The sequence below is a fragment of the Xiphias gladius genome, chromosome 12, assembly GCF_016859285.1.
Source record: "Xiphias gladius isolate SHS-SW01 ecotype Sanya breed wild chromosome 12, ASM1685928v1, whole genome shotgun sequence".
NCBI lineage: Eukaryota > Metazoa > Chordata > Actinopteri > Istiophoriformes > Xiphiidae > Xiphias > Xiphias gladius.
The window spans coordinates 10963689-10986266 of NC_053411.1; the positions used below are offsets into that span (position 1 = coordinate 10963689).

The 22578-nt window shown below is 43.0% G+C and overlaps 1 protein-coding gene across 2 annotated transcripts; it reads left to right on the forward strand.

Moving 5' to 3' along the window:
• Window positions 1-268: 268 nt before the first annotated feature.
• neurl4 (neuralized E3 ubiquitin protein ligase 4) lies at window positions 269-21219 on the forward strand. Of its 2 annotated transcripts, none has more exons than XM_040141309.1 (29): window positions 269-433; window positions 5760-6282; window positions 6385-6450; window positions 6559-7049; window positions 7547-7658; window positions 7746-7834; window positions 7943-8015; window positions 8306-8579; window positions 9293-9474; window positions 9697-9782; window positions 9912-10074; window positions 10168-10378; window positions 11112-11188; window positions 11334-11412; window positions 11940-12109; window positions 12276-12404; window positions 12820-12965; window positions 13198-13416; window positions 13939-14037; window positions 14155-14307; window positions 14475-14642; window positions 15113-15271; window positions 15512-15691; window positions 16568-16661; window positions 16772-16879; window positions 16975-17119; window positions 17382-17494; window positions 17777-17936; window positions 18051-21219. In XM_040141309.1, the coding sequence occupies exons 1-29, from the start codon at window positions 269-271 to the stop codon at window positions 18253-18255; spliced, it is 4839 nt and encodes a 1612-aa protein (XP_039997243.1). In that variant the 3' UTR covers window positions 18256-21219. The 2 variants fall into 2 exon arrangements, with proteins under 2 accessions (XP_039997243.1, XP_039997244.1); XM_040141310.1 differs by having other exon boundaries at window positions 12823-12965.
• Window positions 21220-22578: the final 1359 nt, after the last annotated feature.

Here is a 22578-nt window from a genome sequence, read left to right on the forward strand (position 1 = left end):
AACTAGGACCAAAAATTTAATAAAAACAGATTTAACCAAGAAATAGCCCTAAAATAAAATAAGAAGACTTCAATTTTTATGTAGTGTAAGTATTTGAATTTAAAGTTCAAATTATATTCAAAATCATTCCATAATTTATAAAAAATATATAAGGTAATGCTAAAAGGGTGTGGTGAGGTTCAATCGTTTCGATAGCAGAAATCTACCGGATGCCATAACGTTACTGTCGCAAACCCCGAGTGTCGTAAACACTGGCCGCCCACTGAAGATGGCGGCGGAGCTGCATCCGCGGAGCGGAAAGCTGATCGGCCTGTCCAACTCGAACCGAACCGCCCGGCGCAACCAGCCAGTCCAGGAGTTCAACCATGGACTGGTGCTTAGCAAGGAGCCGCTGAGGGACCGGGATGTCTTCACCGTCCGCATTGACAAGAAGGTAAACAACAACAGGCCGCCGCCGCTGCTCCCTCCTGAGCGGGGCGAGAGCAGCGGGAATGCGGGAGCAGCGCTGGTGGGACGGGCCGGGGTTCTGTCACTGTCCGCAGTGAGGAGCCCCTGCTGCTCAGGGCGGTTCACACGGCTTGACAGCGACAGCGGCTGTCAGGATTATTCAGGGGCGAATTGCACACACTGTCAGAGATCTATCAGGGACAGAGAGGCTTAATAGAGACATTTTTATGTGTAGAAATGTTGAACGGATCGCCGAGCTAACGACACCCTGCCTGTGGTGCCTCGGCACAAACAGTTAGCCATGCTAATGAGCCGCTAGCTGTAGCAGGCGGTTTGGTCCCAGGCTAGCCGGGGCTAGCCTTTCTGGAAGTTGCTATGGGGTCTCTGTTGTGTGTTGACAAGGAATTGGTGTGGTGCCACAGGGGTTCAGTCAAGCCGGCTAATGTGGCTCTGTCTCGTGTTCTTTTGTAGGAGTGACAGTCGTCGGTGCCTGTCAGCCTCTCTGCCAGTCTGCCCCAGTGGCTAATACTGCAGTGCTCACACCAGACCGGGAAGTCCTAGTGACTTAAAGGCTATGTGTGAACCTAAAGAGCCACTAATGCGTACAATTAGCAACTGCTTTCTGTTTCCAGTGTCAGTAATAATATCCAGAGTTGCATGTTAAAGGACTGAGCGTGTCTCCTTAATATTTACAAACATCTTGATCCGAGCACAAAGCACATTCAGACATTACCAGCTCCGATCAAGCAATGCAATGCATGAGAAGCTTGAGCACTAAAAGGAATAACTCATTTATTACAGGTATGTAAACATGCATTCTTCATCGCTGGGAAAACGGACTATCACTGTATTTTTTAATCACTTTTTATTTGTAACAATTTAAAGATATTTTGCAATTGAAAACAAGACTAAGCAGTGTATCAATTTCTTAAATCGACTGTCCATATTGTTATTAGATTTATCCAGATATGACCGACTACTCTTTGTTTGCAATGACGGCGATCCATTTTTTCCCATTTTCTGGGAGTGTTTCCCTCAGGAAAACATTGTTGTATATCCGTTACTACAGTATGTAATCTCCTTTTTAAAGTTCAAAAGGTTTCACACCAGTTTTTAGTTATAACTTTTTTGAGATACGTGTCACTTATTCATACTACTTCTGTTGTTATCAAACCAAGATACAGTACTTGTGGTCCGCAAAGATCCCATTATTACCTAAAATGTCTCTTAAGGTTGACATGTATTCTCCTATTAGCAGTCGTGTCCTGTCAAATTCCCTTCATTTCCTTCAGTAGAACATGTGGAATTCATATTGCTTTAACATTAGTGGTTAACTATGGTTTGTGCTATGTGCTCTTGTCTCTCCATATCATGTCTGATTGATTGTTTGGCTGTTTTCATTGTAGAATAGCTTGTCTCTTGTAATGGCCTCTGCTTCTGCAGTCTGCCAATGTACTGGGTTTGTCAACAACATGGCACCTCTGGAACCTGTGCCAATGCCAACTGGGCCACACTCACACACACACACACACATTCTCTCTAAATGACAGTGTGTTCAGCCAAGACCATTGGCCATGGATAGGTTATTCTGTACCATGCAGAGCTGAGCTGCGTGAGTGCCCGTAAAGCAAAACGTCGAGGTTAATAGCACCTAATGTATATAAATGGTTATTCCATCCTTCATGGTGTTCTCAGTCTGACAAGGCCTCCCATAAACAGCCTCGTATTCTGTCATGACATGCGTTGCCTGTCTGAAAATCAATAGTTTTCTCATCCCAGAGCACACAGATTGGCATCACTGCCCATCCTGTCCACTGACATCCAATAAGCTAAAGTGGAAGTTGGAAATTAATGCAAGAGAGCAAATGAAGTGATTTACTGGACAGTTTACCCAGAGTAGGATGCTATCAATGGTTTGGAGTTTGTATTTAAGACTGGAAAAAGTAACTTTGCGGTAGGTGGTTTACAAAGTGATCCAAAGGAATGATCTAGCCTGGCAAGAAAAAACATGCTATAGCTTGTATTATGTGTATTAATCGCAATATTTAGACTTTAAGCTGGAGATGTCCTCTAACCCGAATCAGTCACAGCCAGTCAGAGCTGAAACGGTTGATAAATAATCAACTATTTTTTTAGGTTTTGGAATGTTGGTTGGATGATACAAGCTATGTTAAGATGTCATCTTGGGATCTTAGAAATTGTGATGAACAATTTTCTGAAATTTTATGGACCAAACATTAATTGATGAGTGGTGCGGACCAAACAAGTAATTGACAAATTAATCAGTAATGAAAATTACACTTATATGGCCAACATTAGCCTTAAAATGCAACTTCAGTGCCATATTTTTATGTTATTATTTTTATTGGCAATATTACCTCTACTGTTAAAATGGCAATTTCATTTTCAAAGAATATGTTAGAGTAATGCAGCTGTCAAAGTGAAGGTATCAGTTAATTAAGTGTTCTGAAGCCTAACTTTTTTGTCACATTTGACTTACAAATATCCGTATTTAAAAATAAACAAAAAAGGAATGCGTCCCAGTTAAAATGAATTTAATGTGCCACTTTCTTCGTCCAAATTTTGTCAATAGTTTGACTCTTAACATGTTAATTTATTTCCAAAATATTGCTTTTTATTGTGAGAATTTTGTTCCTCTCTCCACTGTTCAGAGTTCAGTTGTAAGATTTTGTCTCTGTGTGTGGATGGTCTGAGAGATGACACTTTTTCTACTCTGTATAGTCTTAGCAATGCTTCTCGGGCACTGCTCTTGAATTTAAATCCAATGCAATTTTTCATTTCATAAAAAGCTGCTCAGTGTTCCTACTTGGCATGTATGGGTGCATCTTGTAGTCATCGGGCTTTTGAACAGAGAAAGACTGAGAGGCAGACACCCACAGGCTGCTGTTACATAAGTGAGTGAGCGAGGGCAGGAGATGTCTGTCTCCTCCACACGGCGACCCGGTCAGGCTGAGTTACTGCTAAATCTGTTAACCCAGATACTCGGGCTGTCGTAGCACACTGCCTTACATAGCTCCTGCCACAGAGCTGGGGAGGACACCAGGGGAACAGATGAGGGGGAGGAGGCAGACAGGACAAAATTTTCAAAATAATATTAATCTTAAAGGAAATTTTGTTTTGCTTTCTCTCTGGCACAGAGGTGAGCTGCAGAAAAACATCCCAGGAGCTGGTAGGGCTTCAATGTTATGCTCAAGGTCACTTCATCGGGGTGGATTTCTGCCAACGTACACTAGAGTCCTGTGTAGTGGCTGGGGAAAAAAGAAAAGAAGAGTGGTTGAATATTGATCTTACATCTTAGATTACTTTTGACTAAATTCTTGTTTGCTTGAGACACAAACTGCGTAGCTTTTTGTTGGATGTTTTTCTCCAAGGGGCAGCAGGTGGAGTGCAGCGAGCCAGGAGATCACTCCTCCTAGATGAGATGACGTGCGTCCATGCCTCTGTGTCAGCAAGCATCTGCTGGGTTCTAAATCTCTACCGGCTGCACTGAGTCTGTGTTATAGCTGACATTGCAGTCTGTCATCCACATTGTGGAGGCATAACAAATGTGGAAAACATCGAATTTACCCCCTGGAGATCAATAAAATATTGCATTATTGCAACCTTATGTTGAATTTTGAGTTTCTGGGAGGAAATGGATATATTACGCTTATTGTTATGTGATATGAGTCCAATGTCATGCAAAGACACAAGGAGTTTGGCAGTGAAACATTTGTGTGATAGATAAAAATGTAATATTTTTGGTGTTTTCATTTCTTGAATTTGCAGTGGAAGGCAAGATCATGAAGTGAGGCTTGCTTGCTTAAATATTGTTTGCTCTGTTTGTATATGTTTAAGGATTGCAGCTGGTAGTTCACATTCCTGATATTGTTTCTGTCATCATACAGGGAAAATAACAAAACTGGAGAAAGGATGGTTGGCTAAGATCCTTTCTCCAGATGTCAGTCACTAACCACCTAAGAAGCGTCCAGTCATTTAGGAAACCTGTCATCTGACAATTCACAAAGCCGAGGACTTAAAATTCCCTCAACTTAGATTAGTAACGCAACGATCCCCAGATTTTCTAGGTATCAAATGTAAACATGTGTATTACCAACATGTTTTGTCCATTCCTAAAATTGCATTTTGTGGTGGAGGCGCCTCCAGAAATTATAATTTTTTTAATGAAATAAAATATTTGGCTTATCAAGCTTCAGAGAAAATGCGCAGTAGTGCAGGAATGGCCACGTATTTAATGATCTGTCACCAGCTCTACTAACCTTAACAAAGGAAAAAAAGAGAGTATGTGCACACCAGGTGAAAGCTTACAAAACTAAACTGAAAGGTGGAGGACAGCGTTTTCAACGCTATTGGTCATCGCTAGGCAAATGGCCAACTCCACAAAGGATAAGGTAAATATAGGCACAAAACGGATTACATTCTTCTGATGTCATGGTCATCTAATCGAACAAAAAAAATATACACCACTTTTTAAATGACCCCAAGAATCGTATTGCAAGTCTTACACATTTATTTATTTATTTATTTTTGTTTAATCAGTTGACCATGATGTCAGCAGGATGGCATAATCTCCTTTTTTTTTTCTTTTTTTCTTTGATCTGGTATCCTGCACCAGGTCTAAATATAGGCCTGGATGTGCACACAACTACCTCTCTGCATCAGTATGCTTTCAACATCCCATTTTGGACACTGGATGGTGATACAACTGTAGTGTACGATGGAGCAGCAAGGAGAGTGCTGGTAATTAGAAGTAAATTTGTTTCAACCTGGGTTAATTTTTTTTCAAACAGCATTTCTTGCAAACTGCTAAAAATTCAATAATTTTTACTGCAGTTGTTGACACATGGCTGAGATTTCATTCATGTGTTACAGTGTGTCCACACTGTCCTGCTTTATTTTCAAAGCAGCCTCCCAGAGCTACGTTCCTCACTGACAGAATGACTAAAAATAAGAAGACGGATCAAACAATAAGGCACACTTCGCTTTCCATAAATATCTACCTGCAGTTTTTAGTACACGCCTTGCTCTTTTAACAGTAGTTCCCACATCACCGCTCAGATGCTTCCATATCAAGTCTTTGTATGAAATGAGTAACGGCTGCTGACAACTGTTTTGTTACTTCTTTCTCCTTCTGAATCTGTTGTTAACATCAGGCTCTTCTAACATTGGAAGGCCATGCTATGTCAGTATTTTTGACGTACTACAAACTTAATGGTTAAAATTTGTCAAAAATATAACAAAATAGTTAATCCTGTAAATACTAATTGAAGCTCTCCTCTATTACACTTCAGGTGAACTCGTGGAGCGGTTCGATTGAGATTGGCGTGACGGCACTGGACCCCGCCGCGCTGGACTTCCCCAGCAGCGCCACAGGCCTTAAGGGCGGCTCCTGGATCGTGTCGGGCTGCTCGGTGCTGCGTGATGGCCGCTCGGTCCTGGAGGAGTACGGCCGCGACCTTGACCAGCTCGCTGAGGGCGACCGCGTGGGCATTCAGCGCAGCTCCCGCGGGGAGCTCCACCTCTGGGTTAATGGGCAGGACTGCGGTGCGGCCGCCAGTGGCTTGCCGCCTAAGCTCTGGGCAGTGGTGGACCTGTACGGCAAGTGCACTCAAGTGACGGTGGTGAGCTGTGAGCCACCACCGCCCTCTGCAGAGAGGGAGAGAGAGACAATAGAGCAGGACGGGGAGGAGGAGGATGAGGAGGACGAGGAGGAAGAGGAGGAAGAGGTGGTGGTATGCGGGGGTCGGGAGGATGCAGGGAGCACGGCCCTGATGAATGTGGCAGCAATGAATGGAATGATGAATGGAGATGAAGGTAGCTATCATTTTATGTGCTTTTGTTTTTTCATTTTTTTCTGCCACTCAGTATGTTTGGATGTTTTCATCTGTTGTGTCCCTTTCACTGCTTTCCTGTCAGTGCCTGAGCTTAGCTGCAGTCACAACAGACCAGACAAGTTCCCCAACAACCTGGACCCAGACACGGGTAAGAAAGTGCTCCTCAGATCAGTTGATGGACATTTTTGCATTTGCATTTTTGGACATTTTTTGGAACAGCACTGACAACCATTCTCATCTTCCTTTCTGTCCTCAGTTCTAACGGAGCACCAGCTCTTCGACGTGTTCAACAACGCAATAGTATCTTTTTATCGCTCTGAGGATGAGGGCGGAGGGGAAGATGGTGGAGGTGGAGGAGCAGGAGGAGGCAGCGGTGGAGGAGAAGGAGGAGGAAATGCAGGCACTGACTCCTCGTCCAGAAATGAGAGAGGGAGCAGCAGCGGAGGAGGTGTAGTGAACAGTGACAATGGAACGGGGACAACGGGAGGAGGAGGAGCAGCAACTGGTGGTGGTGGTGGAGAGGGTGGAAATATAAATAACAGTCCAGCTAGTAATGGAGGGGTGGGGCCAGCAGCTCTGACAGGAGGGATGACCACCAATGACGCGCTGCTGTTCCACGAGAAATGTGGCATACTGATCAAACTGAGCAACAACAACAAGACGGCGGAGCGGAGGAGGCCACTTGACGAGTTCAACAACGGCGTGGTGATGACCAACCGGCCGCTCCGACACAACGAGATGTTCGAGGTGATAAATATCGCACAAGTCAATGCTGGGATGTTTTTTTTGTTATACATGAATAATGTAGTGAAATATAATGAGTTACTACTGACGTATTGGCAATTATCAGTCTGCAAGTCAGTTAGAATGGATGATATTTACTAACTAAATATCAAAATATTTCTGACTAAATGCCTTGATATTGATAATTTGACAATATATTTGAGGGGACTCAAAAATATAGATGCAATATATATAATTCAAGCCATTTTTTTGGTTATTTGATTAATCTTTCAGTCTGTGGGATGTCAGAAAATAGGCACAATTTCCCAGAGCTCAAGGTAATATCTTATTATAATATCATATACTGGAGTGTTAGAAATTCTGGGCTTGAGGCTGCACAGGGAAAACCACTTTATTTTGGTTGGACTAAAATAGAACTGAAAATGAATAATTAAAAATTATCCATAGCTGAAGAGATTAAATTTGTTTATGTTGTTGTTTTTTTTTTTTTTTTTTTTTAGATCCGTATTGATAAGTTGGTGGACAAGTGGTCAGGCTCAATAGAGATTGGTGTGACCACACACAACCCCAACAACCTGGACTATCCTGCAACTATGACCAATCTGCGCTCAGGTAAGACACACAACTGTATTAAACAATACATAAAATGCTTAATGAAGATCACTGGGTAATTAATTACACTCTGGCTTTCGTTAACAGGTACAATCATGATGAGTGGCTGTGGGATACTAACCAACGGGAAAGGAACCCGCAGGGAATACTGTGAATTCAGCCTCGATGAACTTCAGGTTTTTTACCACACATGCAGACATACACATGCACATTTCATTCTGCCACCCACCGTGTGAGTATGTCTGTTTTTATAATCTCCATCAACTAACAACACCGTGTTTTAGGAGGGAGATCACATAGGGTTGATGCGCAAAGCCAGCGGAGCGCTCCATTTCTACATCAATGGCATCGACCAAGGTGAGACACATCAAGACCCTTCATGAAGCAAAGAAAGCTCAGTGCCGGGGTTGGATGGAGTGATGTGATTGTGACGGTTATGAATAAGCACTCACCAATATGCTCAGACGTAAAGATGGGGCCTAGTAGAACATCAACATATCTTTTTGTTTCACTTGTTGTAAAATAGCTAGAATTAATGTACAACCTTCCTACTTATAATCAATACTTAAAAACACAAGTTGGACATAAGAAATACTGTAACTGTATGTAATTCTGTTTCCACACCTAACCACTCAATTTTTTCCCAGGTGTTGCAGCAGCCCAGACCCCTGGTGTGGTCTACGGTGTGGTCGACCTCTACGGCATGGCCGTCAAAGTCACCATAGTCCACAACCACAACCACAGTGACCGCCTCAGACGCAACAACGCTATCATGAGGGCTTTATCTCCCGATGTCGGTCGGCCCCGGCCGGTTCTCTCCCTAACTCCAGACACAGAGGGGCCCGACCGCCTGCTCTTCCACCCCAACTGTGGCCAGAAGGCTGCTATCATCAGTGACGGCAGGACGGCGCTGCGGCCACAGTGAGTCCACCTCCTTCCTGCTGGGTCATGATGTTGCGATCTTTGCCCCTGAATTATCTGCAAGCTTTCTTAATCTGTACATGCTTGATTTTAAATTCCAACCTAAAATTATTCAGCTTCCTGTTTCTAGACATTTCATTCATGTTCATTCTCGTTCAGTCCCATGAGAACAATTTGAATTATTCAAGCTTTTTATTATCATTTAAAACTATGGTTAGTGCCACTGTACAGATTTACGTTGGATGGTTGATGATAAAAACATGGGTCAGTGGGGCTTTTTTATTGTGTTTATGGCATCTTCTGTCTTCAAATATGTTGTTGATTTGTTTTACTGATACCACAATGATACTTTCACCTCACTTTCAGAAAGTGAAATGCACTTTCAAGAAAGGCAGCCAAATCCAAATGTTAAATGTTTTAAAACAAAATTACCTCAATGAGAATTTTGCCTAAATAAAATTGGACACAAAAGGAACTATTTGATCAAAGAATATATAAAAAAGATTACAGCACAGTACGGTTTTTAATATTCAGGACTATGGTAGCACATTTCAATTGGTACCAAAAAAGTATTGTCACTGAATTTGTCACCAGTAAATGTGTGAAAAAAGCCACCAAAGTTTGCAGCCAAGAATAAGTATGAATCCTTTACATGCAGTATCTTCAGCGCAAAAGATTGATGTACTCACAAGTTAACAACACAATTCTCACAGTGCGACTGATGACTTCAACCATGGCGTGGTCCTGAGCAGCCGGCCTCTGCGCTCCAATGAGGTGTTCCAGGTCCGCATCGACAAGATGGTGGACAAGTGGGCGGGTTCCATCGAAATCGGTGTCACAACGCACAACCCCGCATACCTGCAGCTGCCCTCCACCATGACAAACTTGCGCTCAGGTAAAGAAAACAGGAACAAAAGAAAAAAACTCATCTTTTAATCTTTTCAGCATTGGTTTCTACTGAGGTACGTGATGAATGTTGGAAGATTTAGAGTTGTATAATAAATCATAATAAAGTAATACATTTCCCTGTGAGTCACCAGAGAGAATGTGTGAGAGACCTTTCAAACAGAGACGTCACAAACAAAAAAACAAAAATTTGCTGTGTTATGTTTTCCAGGGACATGGATGATGACAGGGAACGGTGTGATGCACAATGGAACAACGATACTGGATGAGTACGGACACAACTTGGACCGGCTCAAGGTGACTGATATTTATTTTTTATTACTCGGCTGTCCGTCACTCCCTGCCTATTTACCCATCACCCTGAGCCTTTCATTTGCAGTCACGTTTTATTCACTCTTTCTTATGGTTTCTTTTTCCCTCCCACAGGCAGGTGACACAGTAGGAGTGGTGAGGAAAGAGGATGGCAGCCTCCACTTCTTTGTGAATGGTGTGGCTCAGGGCCCAGCGGCCTGGAACGTTCCTCCCAGCGTCTATGCTGTGGTCGACCTCTATGGACAGGCTGCTCAGGCCACCATCATGGACGACATGGGTGAGAGCGGGAGGCCGAGAAACAGTTAGGATGCTAAAATAACTGAGATTCTAAGTTACGCATCTAACTACTTCCCCTCTCTGCCTTTCTTAGTGGACCTCCCCCCGCTCCCAGAGGACAGCTCAGAGGGCCCCACGGCCATGTCCCCCGGGAGCCCCTGCTCAGTAGCCGGGGCCACCACGACCAGCGACCTGCGTTTCCACCACCTACACGGCACCAATGCTGTCATCACCAACGGGGGGCGCACCACCCTGCGCCAGAACTGCCGCAGCGAGTTCAACGACGCTATTGTCATTTCCAACAGGTGATGAAAGGAATGACAAAATAACTTTTGGTGATTCATATCCATCCATAAAACATTACAACTGGTACATTACCCGTGGCTGGAGACTCTTCCCAGACTCTGCTACTGAGAAAATTTGCTTGTTGAGTCCCACCTGTACTGGTTGGTGTTGCTAATGCTCTGGCACATTGGAAGCAACAGATTTCACATCATGATTATATTTCCATATATCAAAATCAATAGTGTAAATGCAGAGATATCACTTTTTAACTGCTGGTGCAATTTTCAACAGGCTTCCACATCAATTCTGCCATCTGTGCTGTAGTTTTAAGCTCAGCCACCTGCAGAAAGTGTGCTAATTAAATCTAATTTGTGACACAGATTGACAACAACCCAGCAGAGTATTTCAAGGTTTTAAGTCATAAAATGTGTGTTTTGAGACATTTACCAGCGTTAAAATGAGTAATTATGATACACACAAGGTATGTTTTTGTTAAAATGATCCACAAGCAGTCATTGTTATCAGTGATGTGGTCAGGACGTCACCAGATACAAACAGGTAATGAAAGGTGAGTAAACCAAATGGTCAAGAGGGCACTTCATCTTGTGTGGAGAAGGTTGGGAATCAGTACTGAAATGCGGTACATAACAGTACATGAGAAACATCTCGGAAACTTTTTCCCATGAGGTTGCAGGAAAGACTAAAGAGCATTCAGCTGCCCCAGGATTTTAACTTGGTTCGTCCATGTTGTAGGTGCCTTCGAGATGGAGAGCTGTTTGAAATTGTTATTCAGAAGATGGTGGACCGCTGGTCGGGTTCAATAGAAGCAGGTGTGGTGTTTCTGTGTGTTTTTATTTCTCTATCTATTCTATGTGACCTAACATTTATTTTTATAACAGCATTTTAGAGGTTACAAATGTATGTATTTCCTGTGTAATCACTGGTGTTGTACTCCTCCCCTCTCTGTGTGTCCAGGAGTGACAGCCATCAGACCAGAGGAGCTCGAGTTTCCAAACACTATGACTGATATCGACTATGACACTTGGATGCTCAGGTAGTGATGCACTCTGTGAAAATGAAGATTCAAAAGACTTATTACCCTGTTTATGTATTTTCTGCTGTTTATTAGGTTCTTAAAACATGCAATTAGCTGTTACTTTGATGTTCTCAGTTTTAGTAGCTGTAGTTGGTTTATTTACGTTTTAAACCTTTTTCACCTGGAACCCTTAAAACAAGGAATTACAGACGTGAACTTTTCTTTTTTAGATTATTTTTCTGTAATTATTGGATGTCACGTTGAGCTGCCAGAAAAAGGAATTTATTAGAAAACCTAAAAACACAATAAGGTTGTGGAACTTAGACTTCTTATATTTTTAGCTGTTGTCTATTGTTTTTCCTTGCATTAACAGACCTGTATCAATTTCAGAGCATTAACAGATTCAAGTTTTTTTGAATTATGGTTGTGAGGCAACACATTGTTTGCATTTGGATTACGGATTGCACTTCTAAAACCTCAGCAGAGTTCAGATCCTCCATTCAGAATCTTTTTTTTTTTTCTTTTCCCCCCTCCTTTTTTCACAGTGGAACAGCCATAATGCAGGATGGCAACACGATGCGCAACAACTACGGTTGTGACCTGGACTCCCTAACCACGGGCTCACGGATTGGCATGATGCGCTCAGCCAGCGGTGACCTCCACTACTACATCAACGGCGTGGACCAGGGTGTCGCCTGCTCCGGTTTACCTCCAGGTAAAGAATAGTCAATAAAAATCAGAAATGTGAAACTAGGACTTGGCTGCAAACACATTAGTTTAGCACTAACTTGAGTTGGGAGTGTATGATACCAATACTTTTATTTGATCATCTAATACTTCATCCATATCCCGCTCTCGCTCTCTCTCTCGCCCCCCCCCAGAGGTGTATGCAGTGATCGACCTGTATGGTCAGTGTGTTCAGGTGTCCATCACCAGCTCCTCGGGCCCGCTGGACAACAGCCTCTGTACCAGCAATATCACTGAGAAGAGCTTCCCCATTCACTCACCAGGTACTCAACGGGGTCCTTACAGAGGTCTGGAAAGCCCTGGAATAGCATGGAAAAATAAAGTCTGATTCTTTCCAGATCTTTAAGTATTGATATTGTATAAAAAGTCTGTAAAAGGTTTGGTAAAATAACTATTTTGTATAGTTTCAGCCAACTTAAGATTTGTGCTTACATGTTAACATACAGTGTTATGGGATTCTGAAAATGATTAACACATTGGTGTAGCATTAAACCTGTTTTTGCATGTATATGTTTAAAAATCAATGTTTAGGAAATAAACAAAATGGTAGAAGAAAGAGAGTAAAGACATAAAAAGTCACATATCACTTGTCCTCAAAGCCTCATGTCCATCTTTCTTTTTGTTTTGTGTGCGTGTGCATGTGCGCATGTGTGTGTGTGTGTATGTGTGTGTGTGTAGTAGCAGGCGTTGCTCATAGGCTCCACAGTAAACACGGTAAAAACGTGGTGCTTCTCGGAGAAGGCTGCCAGGCCGTCAGAGTTGGAGGTTACGCTCACGGAATTGTGTTCAGTGTGAAGGAACTCAAAGCGGACGAGTTGTTTGAGGTAAGAGACGCTTTTTTACGATAAAATGCTCGGAAACTGAACCTATTAACCAACTTGTTTTTTTTTTTTTTTTTAAATAATATGCTACATTTACCTCTTAAATACTGGTATCTGCATATATTAGAAATACATTTACTTTGATAAAAATGACTTTATAAATGTTTTTCTTTACTAACTAGTACTTATTTTCTTCCCCTTTGATTCCCTTCTCTTTCTACTTCTGTCTCTGCAGGTGAGGATTGATGAAGTGGATGAGCAGTGGTGCGGTTCGCTGCACATCGGTCTGACCACACTGGCACCTCCGGAGCTGCCGTCCTGCCCGCTGTCAGGTCTCTCCCCCTCCCTCCCGCAGCTTCGCACCAAGGTCACCTGGCTGCTCTGCGGCTCTGAGGTCCGTCGCAACGGCGTGCTGCAGCGCCAGAACTACGGCTGTTCACTGGACCGGCTGACGGTAAGCCGCACCCACTGCTCTCTCCCAGCTGTGACCTGAGCTTTAAAAACAGATAAAAGCCACATCACTCCAATCCTTACCTCATTTTTTATAGACTAATATTCTGTGATTAGCAGTTGTTGCATGAAATAGACTATTCCCATTTTAATTAAAACCTAATCCATTTTATGAGATAGACAAGACAAATGATTTTTCATCAAACGAACAATACTGACTGATAAACTCTTGAAAATCACGGTATTGCTTGAGGATTCTTATCTGCAATTAATTTTTATCTAGAGTCTATTTTTAAGTACATTTACAGTGTATTTTTTAAACAATCACCAGCGGTTTATATCAGCACATCACTACACTTTGTACAGTCTCTGTATAAAATAGGTGTTGTGCTCTTCTAGAAGACAAAAAACTTTGTACAATTTGGACAAACTAAGCTGTGCACATGAATATTTTGTCTCTCCTCTACCTAAACACTGTACACATTACCTGAAACAGTAGACGTTAAGACTACATGTGTGTTTCCAGGTTGGGAACCGTGTGGGTGTGAAGAGGTGCAGTGATGACACCATGCACGTCTTCATTGACGGAGAAGACATGGGACCTGCTTCTACTGCCGTGGCCAAGGTACACTCTCTCTCTCACATGCGCAAGCACACACATCTACAGTGTACACGTCTACAACCCAGTAAAAGCTACTTGGCTCCAAACTGCCGTTCAGCACCTTGCTCTTGCTTCTTGCAGAATGTGTATGCAGTCCTGGACCTTTATGGGCGGATAACAGCTGTGTCCATTGTCAGCTCCTCGTTGATGGAGGACATGGAGAGCGTGAAGGCGCCCTCGCTCTCCTCAGACAGCTGCAGTGAAGGAGAGGAGGACAGCACTCCTGTCAGGGAGGTAGGAGCCCAAAGAGAGTCTGTCTGTCAGCAAGATATCCAAAAGTTACAGACCGATGTGGCAGACATTCGGACAGTTTGGCCCAAGAATTGGTTGATCAGATTTTAGTGTCGATCCAGATCGAACACCTTTGATCAGCTCTTCATCTCACCTCTTGCTGCCTCCAGGTTGAGGCTGAGCCGTGTGCGCTGGTCCCCACCGTCATGGCGTTCCTGGAAAACCACGGCAAAAACATCCAGCTGTCCAACCAGAACCTGACAGCGGCCAGAGTGTCGAGCTACAACCAGGGCCTGCTGGTCACCGCCCAGCCGCTGGCTCGCCAGCAGCTGTTCCAGGTACTGCATAGTTTGGTGTCTGTAGGGTTGAGTTCCTTTATTTTTGAGAACTGACTTTGGAATAAAAGGCACTTAGTCTGGTGTGGTTTACAGATGTAATACTACATACTAAATAAAGCTGTAAAAGGACAAATATACAGTATCTTGTTGTGATTAAAGATTTTCATAATGGAGACTGAAGTGGTCTCAGTTAAATAGGTGACAGATTCAAGATCAATAACAAATATATCAATATTTTTTTTTTTTTATACATCAGTGCATAGGTTTTCTCCCGTTGGCTTACGTCTGATGTTTGTATGACAATTTAAAGATACTTTTTAACAAGGAAATAAACTAATTAGCATAATAAAAATAGATGATAATAATAATAATAATAATAAGTGTGCTTTCTTTTTATTTTCTTGGTAGAAGTGGTGATATTTTAGGCTGCAACTGTTCCAGATTGTCAACGGCCTCTTTTTGGTTGCCAGTTTCAGATCGACCGTCTGAATCCGTCATGGACGTCGTCGCTGTCGTTAGGGGTGATAGGTCACTCCCCTGACCGGCTCAACTTCCCTTCCACAGCGTGCTGTCTGAAACGCTCCGCCTGGCTGCTGCAGAGAGACTCTGTCTTCCACAACTCGCTGAAGGTACGCACACACACTCAAAAAACACTGTCAATGTCTGTTTATTTTCGTCCTACACGAGAAACAAATAATCCGCCTCAACTGTTTGAATGATCTTTTCTTATTTTTCTCTCGTGTCCTCCATTTTTACTTCCTCCACCATCGTCCCCCCAAACACTTCTCCCCTGGCTCATTTTCTCTCTTCGCTCCTCGGATTTTTCTTTTCCTCTTTTCCCTTTCACCGCTCTTTCCTCTCCTGCTCAGATATGTGAGAACTATGGACCTAATCTGGACACTTGTCCAGAGGGGACGGTGTTGGGTCTGCTGGTGGACACCAACAGTTGTCTCCACCTCTATGTCAACGGCATGGACCAGGGTGTGGCGGCGCAGGACATCCCTTCACCCTGCTACCCCTTCATCGACCTCTACGGCCAGTGTGAACAGGTCTGCACACACATGCCGCACCACGCACAAAATAAACAGTCACGTCTGTGCACCTTGTTTCCATTCTGGTATCTTATAGGGAATGTTTACCATATTTTTTGAAAACAGAAATTAAAAACTTAATCTTATTACTCAATTTATCGTTTTCCTATAATGAAATCCTATAATTTTAGAAAACAATTCATATTTTGGGGGCTTTCAAGTATAATACTATGACAGATTTTAGTAAAATGAAATTGGTCATTCATTTATGACAACTTTTGCAGGAGTTTGTGGCTGTAAATGCAAACTTTTGTCTCCTCTAACTTTGTCTGTGATCACTCCGTTGTTTTGTCAGATGATGGCGCAATTATAAAATAATGATTTGATCGGCAGCGCAGCAATTTTAAAAACACTATTTCACACTTGCTTCCCTCGTCAAACAACTGTGAAATCGGCTGCATTGACACACAGCATGGTTGATCACAGAGAGCAGGAGCGGACTAAATGGAGGTTTGGCACTCAGTAGAATAACCAGACTGTATGTTCTGCTTCTGATCAGATGTGGGCTGTGACACAGTGTCGTTATTTACTGACTGAAAATAGGACAGCAAAGAAGAGATGTAGCACCTCTCCTATGGTTTTGGTGTTTCACTGTGGAAGTAGATCTTTATGGAAACAACTTGGAAACACTAGTGTGGATGCACGTTGTGTAACAGCGTTTTAAAAATGTGATGGCTCAGTGTGGATGTAGTGCAAGTCTAGATCACACTTAGACTCATCAAAGTTGGTTTGTAATGGTCTGACGTCAGTTGAAGACCAGTTAAGTGAGGTGTTACATCCCTGTCACCTACAACCCACGATGATATGCTAATGAATGTTTTGTCGTTATGGCAGGTCACTATAGTCACAAACAATGTGCCAGCTGTGGGTGGAGAGAGTGGTGAGACCCGTTGTCAGGGCGACATGGAGAAGGCCGACATGGTTGATGGTAAGATTGCAACAGTTTTCTTTTTTCTTTTCATTGAAAAACTGCTCAATCTTTAAAGTATTGAGTTCTCTATATTTTGACTGACTCTCTGACCGTGTTCTCATATGCAGGAATCAAAGAGAGTGTGTGCTGGACGCCCCCTCCAGAAGTCAACCCCAACAAGACCTGTGAGTACCAGGCACTGTGCTCGCGCTTCAAGGACCTGCTCACGTTGCCAGGTGAGTTGTTTACCGCAGCCTCTCTGCCGTGAGCTCTGTCTCGCAACTAAAATCATAACAATCACGGCCTGTCTTCTCCACCGCCGTTCGTTAAGATGGTTACTTCAACGAAGATGCCAAGTACAACCTGTGCTACTGTGAGTCGTGCCACAAGCTTCGAGGTGACGAGGCGTATTACAAGAGAGGCGAGCCGCCGCGTGACTACGCCCTGCCCTTCGGATGGTGCCGCTTTGCCCTCAGGTGAGAGGACGGTGTCTCATCCAAATATACGACAAAGCAGAGAGGTACATAGGATAGACTGGCTAATCAATCTGCAGTTATGAGGCGTGAAGCTGGTGCAGTATTACCAACAGCTGTAGCTCGGTGCTTTCGTACCGGGGTGAAAGTTTAGAAAATGAGTGAATCCCCTTTTAATCCCTCTGAGTAGGTTTACTTGCCCTGTTTATTCGCTCTGCCTGTGGGTGGATGTGTGTCTATAACTGTATGTGCCCTCGTTGTGCAGGATCAAGCCCCACTGTGAGGTTTCTAATGCACTGAAGAAGTGGCACATTGCGTACCACGGCACAAGTGTAGGAGCCCTGCGACGCACGCTGGACCACAGCCAGCTGCTGCCTGGTAGGAAGATGACTGATTCCTTTTTACAAAGACGCACCCTGTGTAATGGAAATGGTGTTTTTTTTTTTTTTTTCTCATTATGGAGCATTTTCACATTTCTTTTTAACTAGTTCTTTGACATACAATCATTCCACAAACCCAGGAATATTTGATTGACCTTTTGACTCTAGTACGTGTTACTGTTGTTGCTGAAAAATGCGATGCAGCGCATTCTGCTGTTGCACTCAACCATTAGAGAAGAGCATCAAGTGAATGCCTGAAAGTGTACCTGACATGTTGCAGGGACGTCGTCCATCTTCTCAGTGTCTCCGGTGAAGGCAGAGGGGCCTAACGGCTACAGCGAGCCAGAGGAGAACAGCGCCCCCGGCAGGGAGGTTCCCAGAGTGCGGCTCTCCCCCACCATGCGCTACTCCGGTTTGGAGATCTTTGCTCCCAAAGTGCAGTAAGTCCACCTGTTTTTATGTGCAATTTGTACACAGGAATTCCAGAGAAATGCCAAAAAAAGCTCTTCCTTTGCAAGAGGACACTCACTCTAACTCTCCTTGTCCTCATGCAGATTTCGGGACCCCCGCTCTCACCGCTGCCACCAGGCACAGGTGGGATTCCAGGTGTGTGTGCGTCCGGGCTCCTACAAAGTGGGACCCCAGACTCTCGGCCACAGCGAGCCCCTGGACCCTCGCTTCAGCAACTCAGAGATCGAGTGGATCACTAAGGAGCAGGGCGGCACGCTCCTCTATGGACTACTCATCCGGATCGAGTGAAAGGAGCAACGAGGGAGGCATTCGGGTGGAAGTGGGGAGGGTCCGTGTGGCACTCCTTGTACTTTTAATAAACTGACAACCAAATCCAACCCCTGCCTTGAGCAAGAGACTCCTCTGGAATCTAGCAGTTCCTACTGTGGATTGTTGACAATTCAGCATTATTGATTTTTTTTTTTTTTTTTTAATTTGGTTGGTTTTTGGTTGTTTGCTCTCGGAGTCTTTTTAACGGCCGGGGGCTATGGCGGTTTCAAAGAAGAACAGACACTGCCTGCACTTTATGTTTCGGACACTCGTGGGCTATTTTTTTTAACTAACTTCTCATCGACACGACATGCTTGTTCATTTGCGGTGAGGTTTTTTTTTTTTGTTTTGGGTTTTTTTTGCCACATTTTTGTTCTCATTCTTCCCAAAATCTTATTTTCTTCCACCCTCACAAACCGCTATTTTTTTTTTTCAGTTTCTTTTGGCACTTATTTTAAACACTTATCACCTCTGCTCTGGTCAGTGTTTTTATTAGAGGAGGAGCTGTCCCCTGCCAACCTGCATGTTAACAGACTGTCACCTAAAAAGACTGAAATGTGGGTCAAAAAAAAGGAGGAAAAAAAAAAGAAGTAAGAGTGACAATGTTTTCACAAAAATCTTTAAAAAAACAAACAGAAAAAAAAAAAACAGGAAGACACTTGAATCTGAGACTGAACCCAAGGGTCTTGTAATTGTGACTTCTTTGGGAAGGGGGGGGGATTTTAAAACTGGAGGAAGAAAAAAATGTTTACACATGTACCACTGTATGTTGCTGTCCTCTTCATGTCTCCACATTAGAAGTCTGGCTACTTTATTAGTCCTGTTTGCATCTCTTTTAAGGCCCAGCATCACTTCTTACTCCTCTTGTTTAATGGAAAAACAATCACAGACTTAAAACTGTGGAGAAAACTGGAAATCGTGACAGAAAAATTTGACTTCTGAAAAAACCTCCTAAATCTTATGGGAAGCCACAACATAGTGCGGGATATTGAATGGCAAACTATGTTCCAGCTTTACAGCTGTTGTGCTACAAGCTACATGATGAAATATTTAAAAAAAAAAAAAAAAAAAAAAAAAAATGTATATATTTACTTCTATATTTGGTGGGTTGTGATACACCTACTGCTGCTGGCACAAGCGCAAAGATTTAAAGGAACTTTTATACGTTTTGGGAAATAAGCTTATCCGCTTTCTTGCCAAGGGTTAGATAAGATTATACCACTCATGTCTGTACAGTAAATATGAAGCTACAGCCAGCCAGCCCTTTGGGCACTCTCCCGGATGGTTCCCATAGAGAGGTATAGGGAGGCGGCTGCGTGCTGCTTTTTATTGGACATTGTTTGTTACATTTAACAAACAAACCACTAAGTCTCTATCCTTGAAGTCTGTTCTCCCGTTAACCCGAAAAATCTAGTTTGAAAACACTTCTGACAAGATATAAATCTCACCTTTGTGATGCTTGTGGAAGGCGCTGCAGTCGAAAACGGATTGGGTCAAGCCACACAAACGCGAGAGAGTTTTCAAAGTTTTTTTTTACTAATACATGAGAAAGTATTTTGATGAGGACTAAGTGACTGATTTGGCAAATGTGGGTCTGCTAAAACGCCCCCTACTCCGCTCAAGTGCAGCAAGCGGTCGCTTCCCTAAGCTTTTTCTGTGGGAACCGTCTGGGAAAGGTCCCGAGCCGGGCCAGCAACCGGCCCGGATGTAACAACATCCACCTGTTGGCCACTGATTGACACATTTCATCTCGTACGTTTAAATCCCTACATAAGCTTAAGTGTAAAAAGAAAAACCGCCAATTATCTGCCAAATTATTTCATGGACCAGTCGCCAGGCAACCAGTGGAGTCTCCCTGGGTTGCCTGGCAACTGGTAACAGTCCGGGCCAACAAATTGCTCGCCACAGAGCCACCTGTACGGCTGCGAGTTAACGATTCTACACTTGAGCTTTTGCACAGAAAGAAACAACCGAGATATAATGTGTTAACTAGTGAGCTTTAGAAGTTCTGGTAGGTGGGTTTTACCTTTAAACAGAGAGAGGCCAGCGGTCTGTGGCTGGCTGTAGCTTCGTGTTAGCAAACATACAGAGGAGTGGCGTCTTATCTTCAGAAGCGAATAACCGTTATTCCTAAAATGGCGAGCATTTCTTTTAACAGTGGTTAAATGGACTGAAGCCAAAGGGTTGAAAGGGTTTTAGGCATCGCTCCCGCTCTAGCCCTCTCCTCCGTCGTTTACACCCGACCCACTCACACCTCCGCTCCATCCATCCGTCATGCATGACTGTTTACCGGGCAGGACCTCCAGACCCAACAGAGAGGCGACCAGATCAGCGGGACGTCGAGTCGTCTGCACACCACGACCTTTACTGGTGTTTACATGTGAATGTTATCAGTTAGGGCTCTGCTGTTCTATTATGTCGTCTAACATTGATTTACATTTGTCAAAAATGTTTATACAAGGGGTTTTATTTAATCCAAAAACATCCACCTAATGACTGATTGTATTTGAACAGCTTTCCAAAGCGTCTCTTTCTTTTTCACCGTTCTCAGTCCTGTTGCCAATTTGATAAACCTGCTACAGAACATGTAACCCCAACATTTTTTGTTTTGTTTTTCCAAGGCACAGTTTTGAGGAGTTACACTCAAAAATTGTAATTAAAGAAGCTCAGTCACCTTCTAAGAGCAGCTGTGATTTGACTGATGGAAGATCCGCGGGGTTTGGCAAAGGACAAACCTCCAATCAAAAATGTGAAAAATATTATTATGGGTTCTTTACGGCCCAGTGCTGCTTTGTACAATTTGATTTGTATTTTTTTTTTTTCCTTTCTTTTTTTTGTTCGTTTGTTTTACTGTATGTTGCGTTGTACAGGCTGTTACATAACAAATCATATCTTCCTGATTTATAGAAAATAAAAATAAACTGACAGACAGTATGCACAGAAGGATGGTTAAAAGTGTTGTTTTTTTTTGAGGGGAGGGGCTGTAAAACAAAAATGCCATGAAGAAAAGACAAAACCTACTGGTGCTTTTGGTTCCTTGTTTTTTCAGTTTATTTAGAGTAGGAAAAAAAGTCCGGTCACTGACATGTTATTGCAGTGTTGCATACTTGCTCAATCACACCTTTTCCAAAATGCTGTAGACTAATTACTCAGTAAGGCCAATAGTGGGTTTTTTTTTTTTTTTTTCATAGCTTTTTACAGAAATAATGGCTGCTTCAGGGGCAACTCTGTCCTGCCGTTTAAGAACAGACACACATGAAGTAGTTTAAAAACGCAGAGACTCGGCTTAGAGTTCAACAACTAAAAAAATAGACAAATTACTAGTTTGCTGTCCCACAAACGTAAGTAATGATGCCATACTTGTAGCTAAGTACAGTAACGTACCACTGACGGACAGTGATCTTGTTGGGTTGCATAGTCGGTTTAGTTTATTAATCTGTTGTCAGCTGTAAAGAGACACTTCCGCACCAGCTGGACTTTTAAGTTGGACCCTGAGTTTTGTTTTTTGTTTTTTATGTCTGCTGAATTCGAGCTGTTCACTAACCCTCAGCTCTTCCTGGGCCTTGAGATTCATTTCAAATAAAAGTCCAACACTTTGGGAAACACGCTTATTTTGCTTTTTCCGAGAGTTAGATGCCAAGATGGATACCACTGTCATGTCTGTGTGATTAGTATGGAGCTGGATATATAAGGGTCACAATAATGATGAAATCAGATGATTTATAGAACTCACAATGGTTTAGGAGGGGAATAACTATTGCTGGAACTTTGCCTGTGTCTGAAATCACTCCCAATTAACTATATAGTGCGACACATTCACTGTCCACCATTTCATGTGAGTGTCTGAATTTTGGGCGTGTAAACCGCTGGACACTACAAGCGAGAGGAAGACGATTCATACGAGTTAAGCGTCCAAAATCCTAATTTACTGCTCACAGTAATAATCATTGCTCACCAAGAAAAGAAAAAAAAGTTACAGCACATAACTTCAGTCTTCAGTCTCGGTGCTGAGCTAGGTTTATGGCCCCCTCAGTCTAGCTCCACTTTTAACACCCAGGCATTGGAGTGGTATCGATCTTCGCATCGAATTCTCAGAGAGGACGCTACTGAGCATGTCTCCCAAAATGTTCAACTATTCCTTTAAGACTCCTGGTGTGAAGTTTGATTAAACAAATCGAAATGTGGGCTAACTGTAAGGTTGAGCAACAGGACACGTGTCGTTTTAAGTCTCAGAACTGGAAAAAGGAATAAGGGGCAACGAAGGTGTTTGCTACAAAATATCACTGAATACACGTGAAGCAC